Source organism: Mastomys coucha, unplaced genomic scaffold, assembly GCF_008632895.1.
Source record: "Mastomys coucha isolate ucsf_1 unplaced genomic scaffold, UCSF_Mcou_1 pScaffold14, whole genome shotgun sequence".
Taxonomy (NCBI): Eukaryota; Metazoa; Chordata; class Mammalia; order Rodentia; family Muridae; genus Mastomys; species Mastomys coucha.
Window position 1 is genome coordinate 89,861,327 of NW_022196896.1, and position 19,529 is coordinate 89,880,855.

The 19,529-nt window shown below is 40.4% G+C and overlaps 1 protein-coding gene across 1 annotated transcript in view; it reads right to left on the reverse strand.

Moving 5' to 3' along the window:
• Positions 1–1,039: 1,039 nt before the first annotated feature.
• Positions 1,040–19,529, reverse strand: part of Dytn (dystrotelin) — a 64,355-nt gene continuing 45,865 nt past the window's right edge. The window contains exons 13-15 of the mRNA XM_031368847.1: positions 16,884–17,043; positions 10,878–11,367; positions 1,040–1,342 (exon numbers count right to left, since the gene is read on the reverse strand). Coding sequence (XP_031224707.1) covers positions 1,239–1,342; positions 10,878–11,367; positions 16,884–17,043 — 754 coding nt within the window. The 3' untranslated portion in view covers positions 1,040–1,238. The remainder of the gene's footprint in view (positions 1,343–10,877; positions 11,368–16,883; positions 17,044–19,529) is intronic.

A 19,529-nucleotide genomic window follows, 5' to 3' on the forward strand; every position in this document is an offset into this window, starting at 1 on the left:
TTCATCCATTTAAAAAAAATATCCATTTTTAATCTCATAGCCAGTTCAAAACAGACAGTGAGCAGCTATAATGAGCTGACCTACTCTGCAGTGTTGCTTATCAAGCTTTTAAGTGAGGCTCTGGAATGATGGAAGGAGGAAAGTGATTGTATTAAGTGCCATTGAAAAGAAAAAATATGTAAATATTGGGATTGGATTAGAGAAACAGCATAGTCCTAAACATGCCTGGACCTACTTCACTTTGCAGGCAATCCTAGGAATGACTGATCAATCTTTCTGTAACATAGCTTGAAGACCAAAGCACTGGAGTCACGGTACTGTTTATTGAGAGAAATGAATGATTAGTGACTGAAATATAGATTCGGGCACAGGGTTCAAACGCAGTGTGAAGGGCTAGCTGAAGGACTGTGGAAGTCATCTGCCTTCTTTGTGCTTTTGTGCCTTTGTTATAAGAATTAAATATATAAATGCACATAAGATGCTAATGGAAAAAAGATGTTAGATGCTATCCTGGATAGCAACATAAACATCAATGACAACAATTCAACCCAAGAGGAAAGGACCCATGTAAGTGCTTTAGTAAACTCATCCAACATGGGGTTTTTAGAAAGATACACATTTAAAAAAAATGTTTGAGCTACTTGTTGATCTAGATATGACTGTAAGGAATGGTACAGAGACATTGATGTACAATACAGGTTGTCCAATTTCCCTCAGTAGGAATATCTTTCAAAACTATACAACATCCCAACTAGAAAATTAACACTGGCATGCTTCAGATTTTAAACAGGTTTCACATGCACTCAAATGTGTGTGTGTGTGTGTGTGTGTGTTGTAGTCTTTTCTAAACTTATTGTTTAACAGAAGCATCAGAGAACTGGGTCTTCAATTCAGTATTTCAAATAACACTTGAAGGCTGTTTTTTACATCCATATAGATCACACAATTGAGTAATACCACCAATAGAGAAAGAGTGGTTCACTGATGGAAACTCAACCACCAGGACCCACTTGTGGGGCTCTTTTAACTCCTCTGCCTTTCTTCACCCTCAAAGTTGTATTCTACGTGGAAGAAGTAAGATAGCTGAGTGGGGAAGTCAAAGAAAGCAACCAAAACATACGTTCGTATCCTCCACAACAACCATTTAGAGATATAATGAAGGCTTACTTCTTTAAAATTCAGATTCTGAATAAAGGTTTTGCCATCACACCAAAGGGCCTTTGAGACTGGATTCTTTTTCACTCCAAGTTGGGCAAGGTGACTTGATCCACAAAGGCAGAGAAGGCCCTGCACACCTGCTTGGCCCTACCGTACAGCTCCATGTCCACCAAAGGCTGCGGACCTGAAACCAAAAGGGAGAGAAGACTTTTAGGAAAATACTATCTTGGGTCCTGAAGATCTATGTGGCTACAGCTCTGGCTCACAGAGAAGAATCAGATCTTATCTTCCATTCATTCCCAAGGATGCTGCTCTTTCCCTCAACAGAGAAGATAACCTACTATAATATAATGTGTCCTACAGTTCCATCCCAGCTGCTAGAATGAAACCGTGAAACCAGAAGCCTACTCCAGAGGGCTGTCACAGAAATGCCATTGTATCATAATGCCCTGAAGACTGTTGAAACACCTTGCCATCCACTCCCCACCACAAGAGCAGGTCCAGTCCATGAATCTGCATCTGAATATCCAGGTGACTCTGGAGAAGCTGACTGGAGAGAATATGGCTATATTATGAGACCACCTCCCTGCAGCTAACAATAGAGAAACCACCAGAAAGCCACAACTAGTCAAAATGCAGAGAATGCAATTGTGAGGAGCCCAGCCTAATGGATACATGATATAGTACAACCCCTATACCTAAGGCTCAAGGAACATCAAGGGAAAGAAAGATTGTAAGAGATAGAGGACTGGGACATTGGCTATGGGATAGGCTTCTAAATATGACAGGGAAGTGTATCCATGGAATCTCAACAATATGGTTGCCTCATTTAAGAACTGACCAAGAGCAGCACCAGCTAAAATGCCAATGTGCATAGGGGAAATGTCATGGGGCCCTACCCCTAGATGGAGAGCTTCAAGCAATTAATGACTACTGACTGAGCAGGGGAGAATCAGTCTTCCCCAGGAATGTGCCCCCTATGTGGTTATCAAATAGCAACTGTCAATCCCATATATACAAAACCATACACATACAGCAACACTATATGGACTTAGTGGGTTCTGTTTATACATTCGTTCATGTCATATATAGTAACATTAATAATTAAAGAAAAAGAGCCCATGAATCTGAGAGAGAGCAGGGGCCGAAAGTGGATATGGAAGGGATCGAGGGATGAGACAAATTAATTTTGAAAAAGTGTTTCCCCAGGATCTGCTGTGTTGTAAAACTAACAGAACTTGGCAGCTGTTGTTTAAAACTTTGATGTGTATAATCTTTAAAACAAGAGCTTTTATTTTTAAGAAATCTGTTCTTATTTACATTTAAACATCCCCTAACATGTTGAAGAAGTAAAGATGCATTCATGTAGGTAATTTTTAAAAATAAAATATCCTAAACTGTTAAGAACGATTATCTGTAAGAAACAATGTGAGTGATGACCATGCCAATGAACTCCCTTTTAGAAAAGTCCTGGATTTGGCATTTTAATTTAAAGTCAACACATGGCACGACAAGAATATAGAATGAAGACTCAGACAGTCCTTTTGATAGTGTCATGGCTCTATTGCAGCCACATTGGCACTATTTCCTGTGGGATACAAGATGAGTACAAACTGTCATTATTCTATGAATCATCTTCCACTGCTCCAGACATACAAGGCCCTGGAATAAAACATATTACAATGGCCTGACTAAAATCCTTTTTGCAGCAGACAACCAACATTAAGATATTTTACTGTACAGCATGGTTAAAAAATTATTTTAAAATTATATTTATTGAATTGTTGACGTATTTAGTTGTTTGTGTTATATGTACACATACATGCACACGTGTGTATGTGCATGCATGTGTGAGTAAGTGCATGCATGTGTGAGTATGCACCTCATCACACGTGGAGGTCAGTGGACAGCTTGTAAGATTCAGTTCTCTCCTTCCACCATCTGGGCTCCAGGGATAGGATGCAGGTCATAAGTCTAGGTGGCAAGCTTGTTGACTTGATGAACCATCTCTTCTCCCCCCCCAATAAGAACTTTAAATAGAGTGATTCAGAAATGGCACAACAGTATCCACTTCATATACAAGCGTTTTTCTTGTTGTTGTTCTTGTAAGCTTCTTCAAAAATATGTCAAAAAAATAGCTAAGGATATGACCCAAGAATCTGGTCTTCTCCTTGCTCTATACTTATAACACATATGCACACTATACATTACAGATGGTCACATGTGTGCATATGCATGCCCACACATGCACACACGATTGCACATGTACGCACACATACAATGTATGTACATACAACCATCCATGCATGCATGTGCACACACACACACACACACACACACACCAAGTAACTGTGTGTACTTGGTAAAAATGTGTGTGTGTGTTGAAATAATGTAGCATATAGATTAGAAACTGATAGTCCAGAGGAAATCACAATACCAAAACTATTTATTTAAACACAATTTAAATCAGGAATGTGCTCAAAGGCTATCAGAATGGTAGATGGAGAGACTAGAAACTATTGAATCATCTGGTCTATGATTATTCTAGTGGAGTAAATACTGAGATACTGAGCCCCTGTTCTTCTGACAGCATTCAAGCTAACCAAGTAAATAAACAGCCCATTTCAGTATTTTGGGTATTCCATATTCCCCTTTAACATATTTATTTCCACCAAGTGGTTTTGGGGCTGTAATAGTTTGAGCTGGTAGTGTTACTTTTCTTTGAACATTCTGAATGCACCAGAAGGTTTCTCTCTAGCTTGGGAAATGTGTCTATGGTGTTATGAGAGTCATTTTTGCCAGGTTCATAGTTTTCTTTTGTATTTGACTTCTGATGATTTGATTATAATGTGTCTTGTCTTGTGGTGGGCTCCTTTGAGTTCTTCCAATTTGGGGTCTTCAGGGCCTCGTTGTTGTGCCACTCTGTTGTCTTTCCAATACTTGATGTTTGGAGTCTGTCTTAGTCAGGGTTTCTATTCCTGCACAAACATCATGACCAAGAAGCAAGTTGGGGAGGAAAGGGTTTATTTAGCTTACTTGCACATTGCTGTTTATCACCAGAGGAAGTCAGGACTGGAACTCAAGCAGGTCAGAAAGCAGGAGCTGATGCAGAGGCCATGGAGAGATGTTTTTTACTGGCTTGCCTTTCCTGGCTTGCTCAGCCTGCTCTCTTATAGAACCCAAGACTTCCAGGGATGGCACCACCCACAAGGGGCACTACCCCCTTGATCACTAATTGAGAAAATGCCCCACAGCTGGGTCTCATGGAGGCACTTCCCCAACTGAAGCTCCCTTCTCTGTGATAACTCCAGCCTGTGTCAAGTTGACACACAAAACCAGCCAGTACAGAGTCATTGTTTCTTTGGATATGCTTTCTGGTCCTCTATTCCGTACCGTGAATGTATGTAACAGGTAGAGTGGTCTGCTCTGCGGCATCAGTGTTCTGCTCCACAGCATCCCACACCTCTCTTGGGCTTTTTGGCTCTTCACTTTCCTCATTCAAATAATTTCACGTGCTCTTTGACTTTGCTGAAGCTCTGTTCAGCTTGAGTTTGTTTTCCATTGAATGCTTCCACTGAAGATTTTCTTCTCAAATTTCAAATTTTCTGTTTAATTCAGCACACTTTGTTCTTTGTTAAAATTTGATTCATCGATTGCCTGATCTCATCGACCATGTTTTACAAACATTTTAAGTTGCTTTAGGTTATCATACAAAGTGATGGGTTTCATTAGGAATCTTTATATATGTGGCATTAGACTTTGTTGCCATTCATCCCCTTTCTCTGCTTCCCCTCCTCTGCCACCCTCCACTCGGCCTCCTCCCTCTGGCTGGTTTCCTTTCTTGCCTCAGATAGTCCCCCCACCACCTCCTTCTCACATGTGTTCTATTACTGGTGATCATTTTGATTTCTCTGTCAGCTGACTTACATATTTCTTCGTTTTGAGGATTCATTTCTGGAACTCTGTCTTGTTGCTTTAACAGGACCAGGTTTCTCATCTCCATGCTAGTAACCATGCAACCAAAAACAAAACAAAACAAAACAAACAACCCCCCCAAACAAACCAAACCAAACCAAACATCCCCCCCAACTTCTACTCTTCTTTCAGTCTTGTATAAGCTCTTCTTGTATTCTCATGGAAAGCCCCAGTAACAGGTTCATAATATGTGTTAGGAACTTCTCAAATTTCTTATTTGTCCAAGCTTCTGTTTTTGTTGTTAAAAATCCTCCAGTATGTAAAATGTAAAGATAGTTCCCTTCAATCTTGCGGGACAGATTTTTGTTTTTAAGTCCCTACAACCACTAACAACAAGAAAAGTAGTGCTTATACTTCTGTTGAAAGTATCTTAGTAGTTGTACTAATGAGACTATAGTTGGAAACATGATATTTTGGTACTTCAAATTGTTTAAAAAATTAGATAATTCTAATTACATATTTTGTATTGTGTCATTTGAATTTAGAAATACTCTTTATGACTTTTATAATTTCCCTTCCAATGATACAATGCTAGTATAAACACATATGAATAAATTTACATGAGATCTTGATAATATCTCTTAAATATGCATCAATCCTTTATCGTTACTTATTCAACCAGATCTTAGAAGAGTTAGTGTTGAACTGTGCATAGTTACATAGTTACATAGTCAAACTGATTTCTTTCAGAGCAAGAATGTGGGATTGCTGTTTTCCTCAGCCTCATGTTTTGCACTGCTGTGTGAGGAAGGAGCAGCCTTGGCAAGTGTCACGATGGCCTGCTACCTCTTGGCTTTCCAGCCACACCCTCCTGCTCCAGTCCCACAGCTTCTGCCTTCCCTGCTCATAACTGAGACAGAAGTGACAAGTGGAGGGCAAAGCAGATGAGCGAGAGGAAAAAGGATTTACCAGATGTGTGTGGGGAACTCTACTCTCAAATGGAAAGAAATAACAAATGAGATAATAAAACGGGAGGTTATATGGTTGTTTCCTTTAATCATAAGAAGAGAATATTAAACACTTCTTCAAATCTAATTTGCTTTTTGAAAGTTTTAACCTAATTTATTTGCTACTAACTTTTAACATTCAGAATTTAAAGAGGTTTGGGGACCTCCCTCTACATAACTCTCTCTCTCTCTCTCTCTCTCTCTCTCTCTCTTGCTCTCTCTCTTCTTCCCTCCCTCCCCCCTCTCTCTCCTTCTCTCTCTCCCTCCTTCTCTCTCTCCCTCCCTCCCTCCCTCCTCTGGTTATCTGTCTCTGTCTCTCTCTCTCCCTCTCTTCTTCCCTCCCTCTCTTCTTTCCTCTCTCCCTCCTCCCCTCTCTTTCAATTAAACTCTCATGGTCTCTGGAAATCTCATTATCTTAGATATTGATACTGAATGATTCTCTTCAGTTAATATAAATAGTGGCCTCAAAATGATCACCACATTTTCTGTTTCAATGACCTTAAGCTTCAAAGTAATATAAAGGTCATCTTCATTTACAAAATGTGGTAGTTTCTTAACAAAGCTGTCATCTACAAAGGCGATCAACTCCCGGGCTAATTGCCATACTAGATGAATTTAGTGACCCTCTGTCTAGGCAAATTTTAAACTATTACTTGTCAGTAGTAGGTATTTCTAACTTTTAATAACAATTCTGTTTTTAAAAGAACAGTAAAGTGATGAGAATCCTTTTGCTGTTATCTGTTGCATCTATTAAAAGCATGGAAATAAAAACAAGTAGCCAATAACTTAATTTAGCTCAATTTAATTTAGCTGCATTTTCCACACATCCATGGGTGTAGTTATCATACATCTGGCTCTGTTTGACTTTAGTGTAATTCTGGTAAGTCTGTATAGAGGATGTATAGGTTATGGAGGATATTTTTATATAATCCATTCTACCAATGGTGAGGTAGAGTTTGAAACAAAGATTATCTCCACACCAGTTTGAAACAAGGATAAAAACTTAAATAGAGGGTTGGGAGGATGGGCACAGTGCTTACATAGTATGCCTAGGGCCTGAGTTGCCTGCCCCCCACTGTATCAGTTGGCAGTGATGGCACAGACCTATAATCCTAGCCCCATGCAAATAGAGAACCAGAAGTTCAAGGTTATCTTTCAATACATAGCAAGTTTTAGGTCAGTCTGGGCTACTTAAGACCCTGTCTCAAAACAAACAAGCAAACAAACAACCTTTTAGAAATACCTGAGTGGGGAGATATACAATGAGAAATACTAGCCATGCAGCTAGCACATGTCCTCATGCCCCATGTGTACACATCCTCATGCCCCATGTGTACACATCCTCATGCCCCATGTGTAGACATCCTCATGCCCCATGTGTACACATCCTCATGCCCCATGTGCACACATCCTCATGCCCCATGTGTACACATCCTCATGCCTCATGTACATACATCCTCATGCCCCATGTGTACACATCCTCATGCCTCACACTTATTTAAGTGACACAAAGATGACTAATATAGAAAAAAAGATAATAAATTTAAATCTTAAAAAAAAAAGCATTTTTTTCAGGGGAGGGGAATAAATGGATATTAGCCCAAAAGCTCCAAATAACCAATTTACAGACTACATGAAGAACAAGAAGAAGGAAGACCAAAGTGTGGGTGCTTCTTAGAAGAATAAAATACAGGATCAAATATGGAAAAAGTGTTGAGAAGAGACTAAAGGGAAGGCCACCCAGAGACTGTCCCACCTGGGGATTCATCCCATATACAGTCACCAAACTCAGACACTATTGTGGATGCCAAAAGGTGTATTCTGAAAGGAGCCTGATATGACTGTCTCCTGAGAGGTCCTGCCAGAGCCTTACAAATACAGAGGCAGATGCTCGCAGCCAACCATTGGACTGATGGCAGGGTCCCCAATAGAGGAGTTAGAGAAAGGACTGAAGGAGTTGAAGGGGTTTGCAACCCCATAGGAAGAACAATAATATCAACCAACCAGAGCCCCCAGAACTCCCAGGGACTAAGCCATCAGCAAAGGAGTACATATGACTCCAGCTGCATATGTAGGAGAGGATGGCCTTATCATGCATCAATGGAAGGAGAAGTCCTTGGTCCTAGGAAGGCTCGACAGATGCCTCAGTGTAGGGGGATCGAGGGCAGGGAGGTAGGAGTGGGTGGGTGAGTGGAAGAACACCCTCATAGAAGCAGGGGGAGGGAAGATAGGGGGTTTCTGGGAGGGGGGAAACTGGGAAAGGGGATAACATTTGAAATGTAAATAAAGAAAATGATCAAGAAAAAAAGAAGAAAAAACCAGCATTTTGGGGGAAGGTTTGAGGTGGTTGGTCAGTTGTTGGTACTTACTGCAGAAACAGGAGGACCTTAGTTCAAATTCCTAGCATCCACATAAAAATCTGGGCAGGGCTGCACGGAGGCCTGAGCCTAGCAAAGTAGCAGCATAGACCTAATTAGCACTTGTGGGACACCAGCCTACCTCCAGGCTCAGTGGGGAACCCTGCCTTGAGGAAATAAGAAAATAGTGATGGAGTAGGGTGCAGATGTCTTCTCTGGTCTCCACAGGTGTCTGCAGGTACACCTACCACCAACATGCCACATATATCTACCACCGACACACCACATACACCTACCACCAACACACCACATGTGTATATTTCACACACATAAGTAAATTAGTATTTTTTGAATCATAAAAATATTTATATAATACACATTTCCTGTAAAAACATCTCAGTGGTTCTACTGTGAGTGGAAACAGGTGACATTTTGAGAATTAAAAGTGCTTTCTAAAAGCTTAGGCAATTCTAATTACACATTACACATTATCATATTATGTAAACTTAGTAATGCACTTACTCTTCTATGATTTTCTTTTAAATTTTATAATTTTCTTTTAATGGTATAAGAATGATAAATACATATAAACATAGCTATATACACAAACCCTGATAAAGTCACTTTAATATATACTAAACTTTTACCCTCAGGTAGGAAACTGGACAAATGTTAAGCTATTAAAATACAGACATACACTGTGAGGAACCTAAAGTAGATACTGTAGTGACAGGATTTGTGAGGACTGACCCAATAAAAAGGGTTAGAATTCCACAGCTTTTATCAGCTTACTTGGAAAACAGAAGTAAAACAATAAGCAAGGTAAAGATGTCACAAACCAAAATCTTTTCAACAAAGCCCAGCCAGCCAGTGACATCTCCCTGAGGAGGTGAAATGGATACTGACTTTGTTTTGAATCCTCATCCCCACTCCAAGGATGCTTAAGCAGAACCATGGCATGAGGTTTCGCTTTGGTTTAAGAATCAGACATAAAAGGTTGTTATCATATCTTTGTCCAAGGCCCCCCGACATCTCTGAGAATTCATTTCCTTTTATATTATGACTGCGACTTCAAATCTTCTTACTGTAATACTTTCTATTCCATTGACTAGAGTCTACCCTGTTCTATATAAAGTTGACATTGTCATGTGCCTTGGTTATAGCTCTCCAATAGTCATGGGCTGAATTGTGACCCTCAAAGCCTCAAGTTTATAAAGTTTTAATTCCAGAACCTCAGAATATGACTATATTTAGAAACAGGGTCTTTAAAGAGATAATTACAATACTTAATGATAGACTCAGTGGGGTGTGCATGCACACGTGTGTGTGTGTGTGTGTGTGTGCGTGTGTGTGTATGACAATTAAGTTAAAGTAATGTTGATGGGGTAGCCTTATTCAAATATGACTGCTGGATGTAAACACAAACAGACTGAAACCATGTAGACATGGGTGGAAGATGAAAATCAATGAACGAAGGGAAGAGATCTCAGAAGAAGCCACTGCGTATGACACCTTGAGCTCTGGCTTGTAGTCTCCAGGACAGAGGAAAATCATCCTTTGCCCCCTCTTTCCTCTGTGCTGCCCCCCTTTTCTACCCCTCTTCTCCCTCTTTCCTTTCCTTTCTTTTCCTCTTTTTCCTTTTCTTTTTAAAAATTCTTCTTTACTCACTTTTCTTTCCTTTTTGTTTGTGTTCCCTATTCTGTTGCTGTGTGGCATATATAGAAAACATACTGTGTTGAGACCTCTTCTGGTGTAGATACCCTTTTCATTTTCCTACAAGTCTCTATATCTTACAGATTTTCTATTGAGAAACTGTTAATCACCATAAATCTCTCTCTCTATATATATTATAAATAGAAGGAAGATGATGAGGCTACAAAACATAGTCTTAGTAGAGTACTAAAAGCCTTCATAACTTAGCAATGAGTATGGCTGACGATGTACCACTTAGAACAGAGAAACCATACTCTATCACACTAAGACAAAAGCATTATTGTACTCATTTTTTTTAAATGGTGGCATTGGGCTGCTTAGGCATGCATGATTTAAGATTATTAACAACAATTGCACTTTCAAAATAGTAAAAATTTGCCACGTACCAGATGCTATCGTAAGGTCACAAATGACTGATAACCTTTAGTGTTCATGGTGATCTTATGAGTTAGTCAATGCCAGGGACTGAATCCAAAGACTGAGTAATATTATGAAGGTTCGGATTTTAACAGGTGGCCTGAGTTCCTGGCCATCATCCTCATTCGGCTCTGAAAACCTTACCTGACCAGGACTCCTTAAGGATAGGTAGACTTCGGTGAATTCAAGGCTAGCTTGGTCTACATAGGAAGCTCCAGGCCAACCAGGGCTACATCCTGAGACCCTGTCTCAAATAAACAAACAAACATAATGAAACAATGTAAACAATAAAACCCAAAGTGCCCCTTACCTGTTGGCGAGTCTAGGTCAAAGGCATCCAGGAGTCTGGGCAACAGTGCTTGTAGCTCCTCGTCTTCCAGGCCATTTCTCTTTTCACTGAAGCAGTCCATCTCTTTCCCTGCTGAAGGTGTCTGAGCAGGGCTGTTCACTTTGGTAGGAGGAATTTGGAGATTGTCCTGCAGTTCCTCCTGGTCAGCAGACAGGGAACTATGGACTTCGGTCAGCATCTTTTGTGGGTGACGTTGTTTCCTGGTGCTTTGCAAAATATTTTCTGGGGGTTCAGAGTCCGGTAGAGCTTTCCATGAACTTGCTTGACATTCGTGCTTTCTGTCCACCTTGGCAGAGTTAGGAAGAGGTTCCCATTCTGGACCATCCCTTGTGACCCTCTTGATGCGAGAAGAGTCGCCTCCTCTCCATAAGCCATTTTCTGGTAAAGAATGGACAATCTTGGATACTGTGGTTTGAGGAGAAGAAGATGGATGGAGTGGCTGCAACATTGCCTGGGTAAAGAAAACCTTCTTCAGGAAGAAATAACTTACTTTCCCCTCAAATGCATTATAGTTCAACATCCCAACTACATTGGTGACATGTTTTGTTTTTGGTTGGTTGGTTGGTTTTGTTGTTTTTTTTTTCACTCTTGATATTTCAATAATTTTATTTTATGCTGTTACTTCAGTATAAATTTAAAAGTGTGTAAATCTGGGCCTTGCTTAGATTGTAAAATGTTTTAGGAATAACCCCATGAAACTTGGAAAGATGTCTAATTCTGAGTATGTCTGACTCTAAAGGTGTCATAAGGAATTTCTAAAAACATACACTTGTGGTGATTGAAAGGCCCAAATTATTACAGAAAAATATGCTCCTAATGATAGGCCTCAGAGGTATGTTATGCCGGACTTCATGAAAAGCTGGAGGCACAAGATTCTAGGGATGTGCTCCACTGTTTTCAAGTTTGGGCCCAGGGTCCTCAGGAACCTAGAGATTCTTGTAGGAATCTATAGAGCAAAATTATCTCCATACTATTTCTGTGAATTGTATGTCTATTATACTGACATGTATGTGAATGGTTCACAGCCAGCAATAGTTAAGTGTAGACAATGCTGCCTCAGCAGGAACCCAGGTAGCATCAAAACACAAAACTCATAGGAGACTATCATATGCTACCAGTTAAAAGGTGGACACCTTCAGCTGGTATGCCTAGACCAGCTGACAGATATGTGGGACACATATGATTCCCAGAGCCCAACCATCTAGCTCTGGTATTGCTCCCAGGTTTGGAGGAAACTTGAAGGAGCCCAAGAACATCCTGATGGAAACCTTCAGGGGCACAAAAACCAACCACCTTGGAACCATGCCTGACCTCTCATCCTAGTTGGATCTGCCAGTCACTCCATCTGGGTCTGAATGGAACACAACCTGCAGAATAGGGTACACCTGGGACACAGAGTGGGGTCTGCCTGAGGCATAGCCAGCAGAGTCTGGTACCCTGACCTCCATTGTCTGGCTCATGTCTCTCAACACCTTACTGAGAAGTTCTGCTGCCATCAGCATCATCCAGCCAAAACCAAGGAAAACCAGATACCTAAAGGACAGTGTAAAAACACAAGCAAAAAGACCAGGGTAATCTGGCACCACCAGATTCTTCTACACCCGAGATTCTCTGTTCTGTCTCCTATATTCTGTTGGTGATGCTTACATCTGTAATTCCTGTTGTCTTTCTTAGGTCTTCCATTCAAAAGGACCTAAAAGATATCTATAGAACATTCTACCCCAAACCAAAAGAACATACCTTCTCAGTACTTCACTGAACCTTCTCCAAAATTGATAATACAATTGAGCACAAAGCAAACCTCAATAGATACAAGAAGACTGAAATAACACTATGCATCTTATCAGATCACCATGGTTTAAAGCTGGACTTCAACAATAACAGAAAGCCTACATATTCATGGAAACTGAAAAAATCTCTACTCAATGATCACTGGGTCAAGGAAGACATAAAGAAAGAAATTAATTTTTTTTTCTAAGACAGGGTTTCTCTGTGTAGCCCTGGCTGTCCTGGAACTCACTCTGCAGACCAGGCTGGCCTCAAACTCAGAAATTCATCTGCCTCTGCCTCCCAAGTACTGGGATTAAAGGTATGTGCCACCACTGCCCAGTGAGAAAGAAATTAAAGACTTCCTAGAATTCAATGAAAATGAGGCACAACATACCCAAACTTAAGGAACACTATGAAAACAGTGCTAAGAGGAAAGTTCATAGCACTAAGTGCCCTCATAAGGAAATTGGAAATTTCTCATACTAGCAAATTAAAAGTATATCTGAAGGCTCTAGGGGGAAAAAAGAAGCAAACATATCCAGGAGTAGTAGATGGAGGAAATAATCAAACTCAGGGCTGAAATCAATCAATTAAAAACAAATAGAACAATACAAAGAATCAATGAAACCAAGAACTGGCTCTTTGAAAAAATCAACAAGATAGATAAATTCTTTGCCATACTAACTACATACTAAGACAAAGAGACAGCACCCAAATTAACAAAATCAAGAATAAAAAGGGAGACATAAGAACAGACACTGGGGAAAGTTCAAGAATCATTAGATCTTACTTCAAAAGGCTATACTCCACAAAATTGGAAAATCTAAATAAAAGGATGATTTTTTTTCTAGACAAATACCAATTACCAAAGCTACATCAAGATTAAGTAAACCATCTGAATAGTCCTATAATGCCTAAGGAAATAGAAGCAGCCATTAAAAATCCCCAAACAACAACAACAACAATTCCTGGGCCAGATGATTTTAGTGCAGAATTCTACCAGACTTTCAAAGGAGAGCTAATACCAATACTCCTCAAACTATTCCACAAAGTAGAAACAGAAGGAACACTGCCAAACTCATTCTATGAGGCCACAGTCACCCTGACACCTAAACCACACAAAGATTCAGCAAAGAAAGAATTTCAGACCAATTTCCCTTAGGAACATTGACGCAAAAATACTCAATAAAATACTTGCAAACTGAATCCAAGAGCACATGAAAGATGTCATCCACCATGATCAAGTAGGCTTCATCTCACCAATGCAAGGATGGTTCAATATACAAAAATCCCTCAAAGTAATCGACCATATAAACAAACTGAAAGAAAAAAAAACAATCATAGCAGTTTTATTTGTAAAAGCAAGAAACAGGAAGCAACCCAGATGTCTCTCAACTGAAGAATGGACACAGAAAATATGGTACATTTACACAATGGAATACTATCCAGCTATTAAAAACAAGGACATTGGGCTGGCGAGATGGCTCAGTGGGTAAGAGCACTGACTGTTCTTCTGAAGGTCCTGAGTTCAAATCCCAGCAACCACATGGTGGCTCACAACCACTCATAATGAGATCTGATGCCCTCTTCTGGTACATCTGAAGACAGCTACAGTGTACTTATTTATAATAATAAATAAATCTTTAAAACAAACAAACAAACAAAAACCCAAAAAATCAAACCAAACCAAACCAAAACAAAACAAACAAACAAAAAAACCAAGGATATCATGAATTTTGCAGGCAAATGGATGGAACCAGAAAATATCATCCTGAGTGAGATAACCCAGACTCAAACAACATATATGGTGTGCACTAACTCATAAGTGGGTATTAGCCAAAAAGTTCAGAATACCCATGATACACCCCACAGACCCAAAGAAGTTAAACAAGAAGGAAGGCCCAAGTGAGGATGTTTGATTCCTGCTTAGAAGGGGGAACAAAATAGTAATGGGAGGCAGAGGGAAGGAGGGACCTGAGTGGGATAGGGGGGGATGAGGGGAGGGTAAGGGGAATAAGGGGGCAGGATCAAGCATGAGGAAGACAGGAGAGAAACCTAGAGGGCCAGGAGAATGAATGGAAATGTGCAGCTGCTGAAGGTGGGTGGTAGAGGGTGGATCTCTAGGAAGTCTCAGAGACCCAGGCTGATGGAGGCTCCCAGGAGTCAATAGGGGTGATCTTAACCAAAAGGCCCAACAGTGAGGATGTGGCACCTGAAGAGACCACCTCTAGTAGCCAGTCAGAACCCCCAGTGGAGGGATGGGAACAATAACTCGCCTACAAGAAATGCAGGGACAAAGATGAAGCAGGGACTGAAGGAATGGCTAACCAGTGAGCATTGACTTTGAGACCCATCCCATGGGCAAGCGCCAATCCCTCGTACTATTAGTGATGCTATGCTGTGCTTACAGAGGGTTACCTAGCATAGCAGCCTTCTGAGAGGCTCTCCCCAGCAGCCGACTGAGACTGCAGATTCCCACAGACAAACATTGGAAGAGTTAGGGGAAGGACTGAAGGCCCTTCAGGAGATGGCACCACCACAGGAAGACCAACAGTGTCAACTCACCTGAATGCCTGGGAGCTTCCATAGACTGAGCAAGCAACCAAAGAGCATACAGGAGCTGGTCTAAGGCTCCCAGTGCATATGTAGCAGAGGGCTGCCTTGTCTGGGCTCAGTGGGACAGGCTGTGCCTAATCCTGTAAAGACTTGATGCACCATGGTGGGGGATACCCAAGGAGAGTCTATCCTCTCAGAGGCAAAGAGGGTGGAGGGAGAAACTCTATGAGGGGGGACCAGGAGCTGGAGAGCATTTGTGATGTAAATAAGTAAATAAACAAACAAACAATAAGATAGTGGACAGGTTAACTCAATATCTGCTGGCATAGCAAAAGTTCCAAATTTTCTTAATAATCTGTCTTTTCAATGTTGTGTATATTGAAATGGAAAGCATCCGTATAGTATTTTAGATGCATCCTGAAACACAGGCATCGCCTCTCCTGCCAAGAAGACTGACAGATTATGTTAGACTGGGGCATTAGGCAACAATTTTCTAGGGGAAAAGAAAGAAAATGAACTTGACACTGCAGAGAAAATTATTAACTTTGTGGTCATTTATAACAGTCAAGGTTTTAAACGATAATTAAAATTTTAGAAAGCTTGTATCTGCCAGGGGTGAGCTGGACAGCTTTTCAATTCTTAAATGTTTTTTTTTTTTTTCTGACAACAACTGGTAAAACTGAATGTGAGACTTTTTTCTTCTTATCTTTCTTACTCAAAAACAAACAAAAAAAAATATTGTATAATGAAATTGGCAAGCTCCAGGAGGCTCAGCATAGCTCAGTGAGTCAATATTCACCACGTGGCCAATATATATTACAAAATGAAACATGGATAGTTCCACTCAGAGAGCAGCTAGAACACTGGGATTTTAATAAAGTCGAGTATGAAACAAACACGGTTTTAGATTTCATAATGCACCTACCCTTTCAAAAACAATTGTTTTTTATGTTTGATGTTGTATCAGTGGATAATACCTTAGTTATGTGAAAGGCTACAGAAAGATTTCTTTCTTCCTTCTTTTTTTTTTAAATGCACCTTTATGCAAGACTGGATTTCTTCACACAACTTAAACCTATCCTAATAGATTGCTTACAGCAAGGAAAGTTCAGCTTTTATTAAGTCCCACATTATAGAAGTTTAACAAAGTACACAAATCACTGACACTCTTCCAGAATCTAAAAACCATCCAGCCATCCAGTCATTGCTTGAAAATATTATATATATATATATGTATATATATACATATATATACTAGTTTATCAATTTCATATCTCAGTTAATGAGTGTTTTTGAAACACTTCTCAGACTTTGTTGTTGTTGTTATTGACAGGATAAAATAGCAACAGATATAATCCACAGAGATAAAGCATCCTAGGGAAGTCCTCAACACCAGCAAAGGGATCTGAGGCTAAATGCTATATGGGAGCCCTTTGCTCTACTGTCTCCTCTGTGTGGTAAGACTGCTGTCTGGAAGAGTGCACAGCATGGTGGGTGGAAGTGGGAGCAGATTTGGGGAGATGGAGGGGAGTGGAGGGGAAAAGCCTGGTCCAAGTGATGTGTGAGGCTTTGGGCAGCAGCAGGGGTACTTGAGGTTAGACTTCAGATAGTCCAGGTAGATAGTAGTTTTCACATTTGTACCTGTAGGTCTCGCCTCATCTGTTGTAGCTTGGTCCATAGGTTATCTTGGTTGATTGTGAGCTCCCGAATCTTTGTTTCAAATCTGCAGTTTTGTTCTTCCTGTAAGGTGTATGTGCCTTGCAATTTGTGCTTGTATCTATGTAACTGTTTCCTAAGGAGCCTGAGAAGGAAACAGGTTTGTGTAAGAGCAGAGTATCACACCTACAGTCCAGCGAGAGCTTCACAGGTCCTCCTGGTGCGCAGCCTGTGCCTTGACTACCATTTCATTCCATCGACACCCCTTGCTGCTATGTCTCTGTGGGCAGATACCCTTTGTGTTCATTACATATGCCTTTCAACTAAATAGTTCACCGGCTTTAACCATCTTTAGAGAACTCGCCAGGCCCATTGGATTACTTTTGACAGCGTGGTTCAGCACTGACTTACATTTACATATTGCCCTTATTCATTATTGTGTCTAGAAATACCCGACCCGGGAAGGCCATTCGCTTAGCATGAAGACTACAGAGAAGGCATACAGTCCATGAACACAGATCTGTTCGTTTACACTCTCCCCTCGAGCCTTTTGCACCTTGAGGTTATCGCTTTAGTCATCTCCTTGCAATCCATGCTAACACCTTACACTTTCAACAAGGCTTTCCTTGACTTCCCTATTACCTCCCTACAAGGCAGAATTCCAGCCTCCTCTCTGGGACTGTCTAGGTGCTTCTCTTCTTGATTTTTCTGTATAGTTTTTCTCTGTGTTCAATTGCTATCAAATTCGGTGAGGTGAGATCTCAGGTTTTTATCTAGTCTCCAGCCTTAATTTCTAAGCTTACACACTCATATACTTCCAGTTTTACTTACATATTACTAAATTAATTCATTGAACATTATGTTCCAATTCTGGAAACTCCATTTTATCACCACAGTCCCTGGTCCTGTCACATAGTAGGTGTACAAAAGCCTGATCCAAAAATCCTGATTATAGTTGGAATGCCAAGCATTTTATATGCTGAGTTTTTCAGAAAGGAGTCAGTCCAGGGGTTAAAAGGCATATAACTCATAAGGCAGCATTCTCAGAGGTGTGTAGACAGGCTGTCAATATCACAGTGTTGTGTTTCACTAATCACAATAATCTCTCTCTCTCTCTCTGTGTTTTTTTTTTTGTTTTTTTTTTTTTTTGGTTTTTGGTTTTTCAAGACAGGGTTTCTCTGTATAGCCCTAGCTGTCCTGGAACTCACTCTGTAGACCAGGCTGGCCTCGAACTCAGAAATCTGCCTGCCTCTGCCTCCCAAGTGCTGGGATTAAAGGCGTGCGCCACCACCGCTCGGCGATAAGCTCTCTTTTTGTCCCATGTGATCTAAACCATACATCCTTTCTTCCTCTTAGGCTTATCTACCAGGTTTAGACAGCTGAAGTATCCTCGTTCTTCAATAGCCCAGGGGAAACCAAGCCAAGCCTTATCAGAAACAGTTTCCTTTCTCTATTTTTTGTTGTTTGTTTGTTTGTTTTATTTTGTTTCACAAGATCTCACCAAGTCACAGCCTAGAACTCCCTAAGTAGACCAGGTTGGTTTTGAACTCAAGAGATCCACTTGCCTGTCTCTCAAGTGCTGGAATTAAAGGCATGTGCCAGTATACCTGGATCTCTTTTTTTATTATTATTATTTTTAATTTTAGAGGGAGAATTCTCATAAAGTGTTCCTACTAGCTATAATTTACCCGGCACAAGTATTTCCAGTAGTTTGAAGCCTGCTACTTTCCAGGCAAATATATGATACCAAGTTCATATGACCCAAGAAATAATTCCTTTCAAATGACCTAGAATCTGCCTTTTTAAAGTCTCATATTTTCTTTCTATAACTAAGCACACTAAATCCTGTGTGTATGAGGCCATGGAAAGGGGCCCAAATGCTCCCAGAAAGGGTGCATGCTGAGCAGAGAAAACAATTTCATTGAGTCCCCAGATACAGACGAGTAAGAGCAACAATCGGATGGTGCTCTTCACTGTACAATCAGAGACAGGGCCCTGCACACTACCAGGGAATTCCATGCTGCCTGTTACTGAGCTTAGAGTTAACTGTCCATCTCAGGCCACTTCTGCTGTTTTCTGTTCACCTGGGCCTCCAACTGTTCAGTTTCTTTTCAATCTTTATTGATTGCTCTACTGGTTCAGGAATTAAATGTTAAGAACCCAAATTCAACCTATTACTGGCACCCTTTATATCATGTCACACATACATCTGAGATGTGTGCTGTCTACAGTTTCATACAAACCATCAATAAAAATGCTGATGTGCACAGCAAAAATGGAGCCTTTGGTTTTCATTTCTTTAATTAAATCTGCCTGATACTTTCGTATGCTTTGTAGTGATAAATATTTTATCAGTTTGCCCCATGGTGTATACAGTAGATATGGATTACATACAGGGAATAATATAGCTTAAAATTATTTCTGAACAACTACAAATTTTTTATTTATTTTGAGACAGGGTCTCACTATGTAGCCCTGGTTGTCCTAGAATTCACTTTGCAGACCAGACTGGCCTCAAACTCACAGAAATCCACCTGCCTCTGTTTTGTGAGTGCTGGGATTAAAGGCATGCAACACTATTCCTGGCAAGAATTTTATTTTAAATTGAGAGAGAGAGAGAGAGAGAGAGAG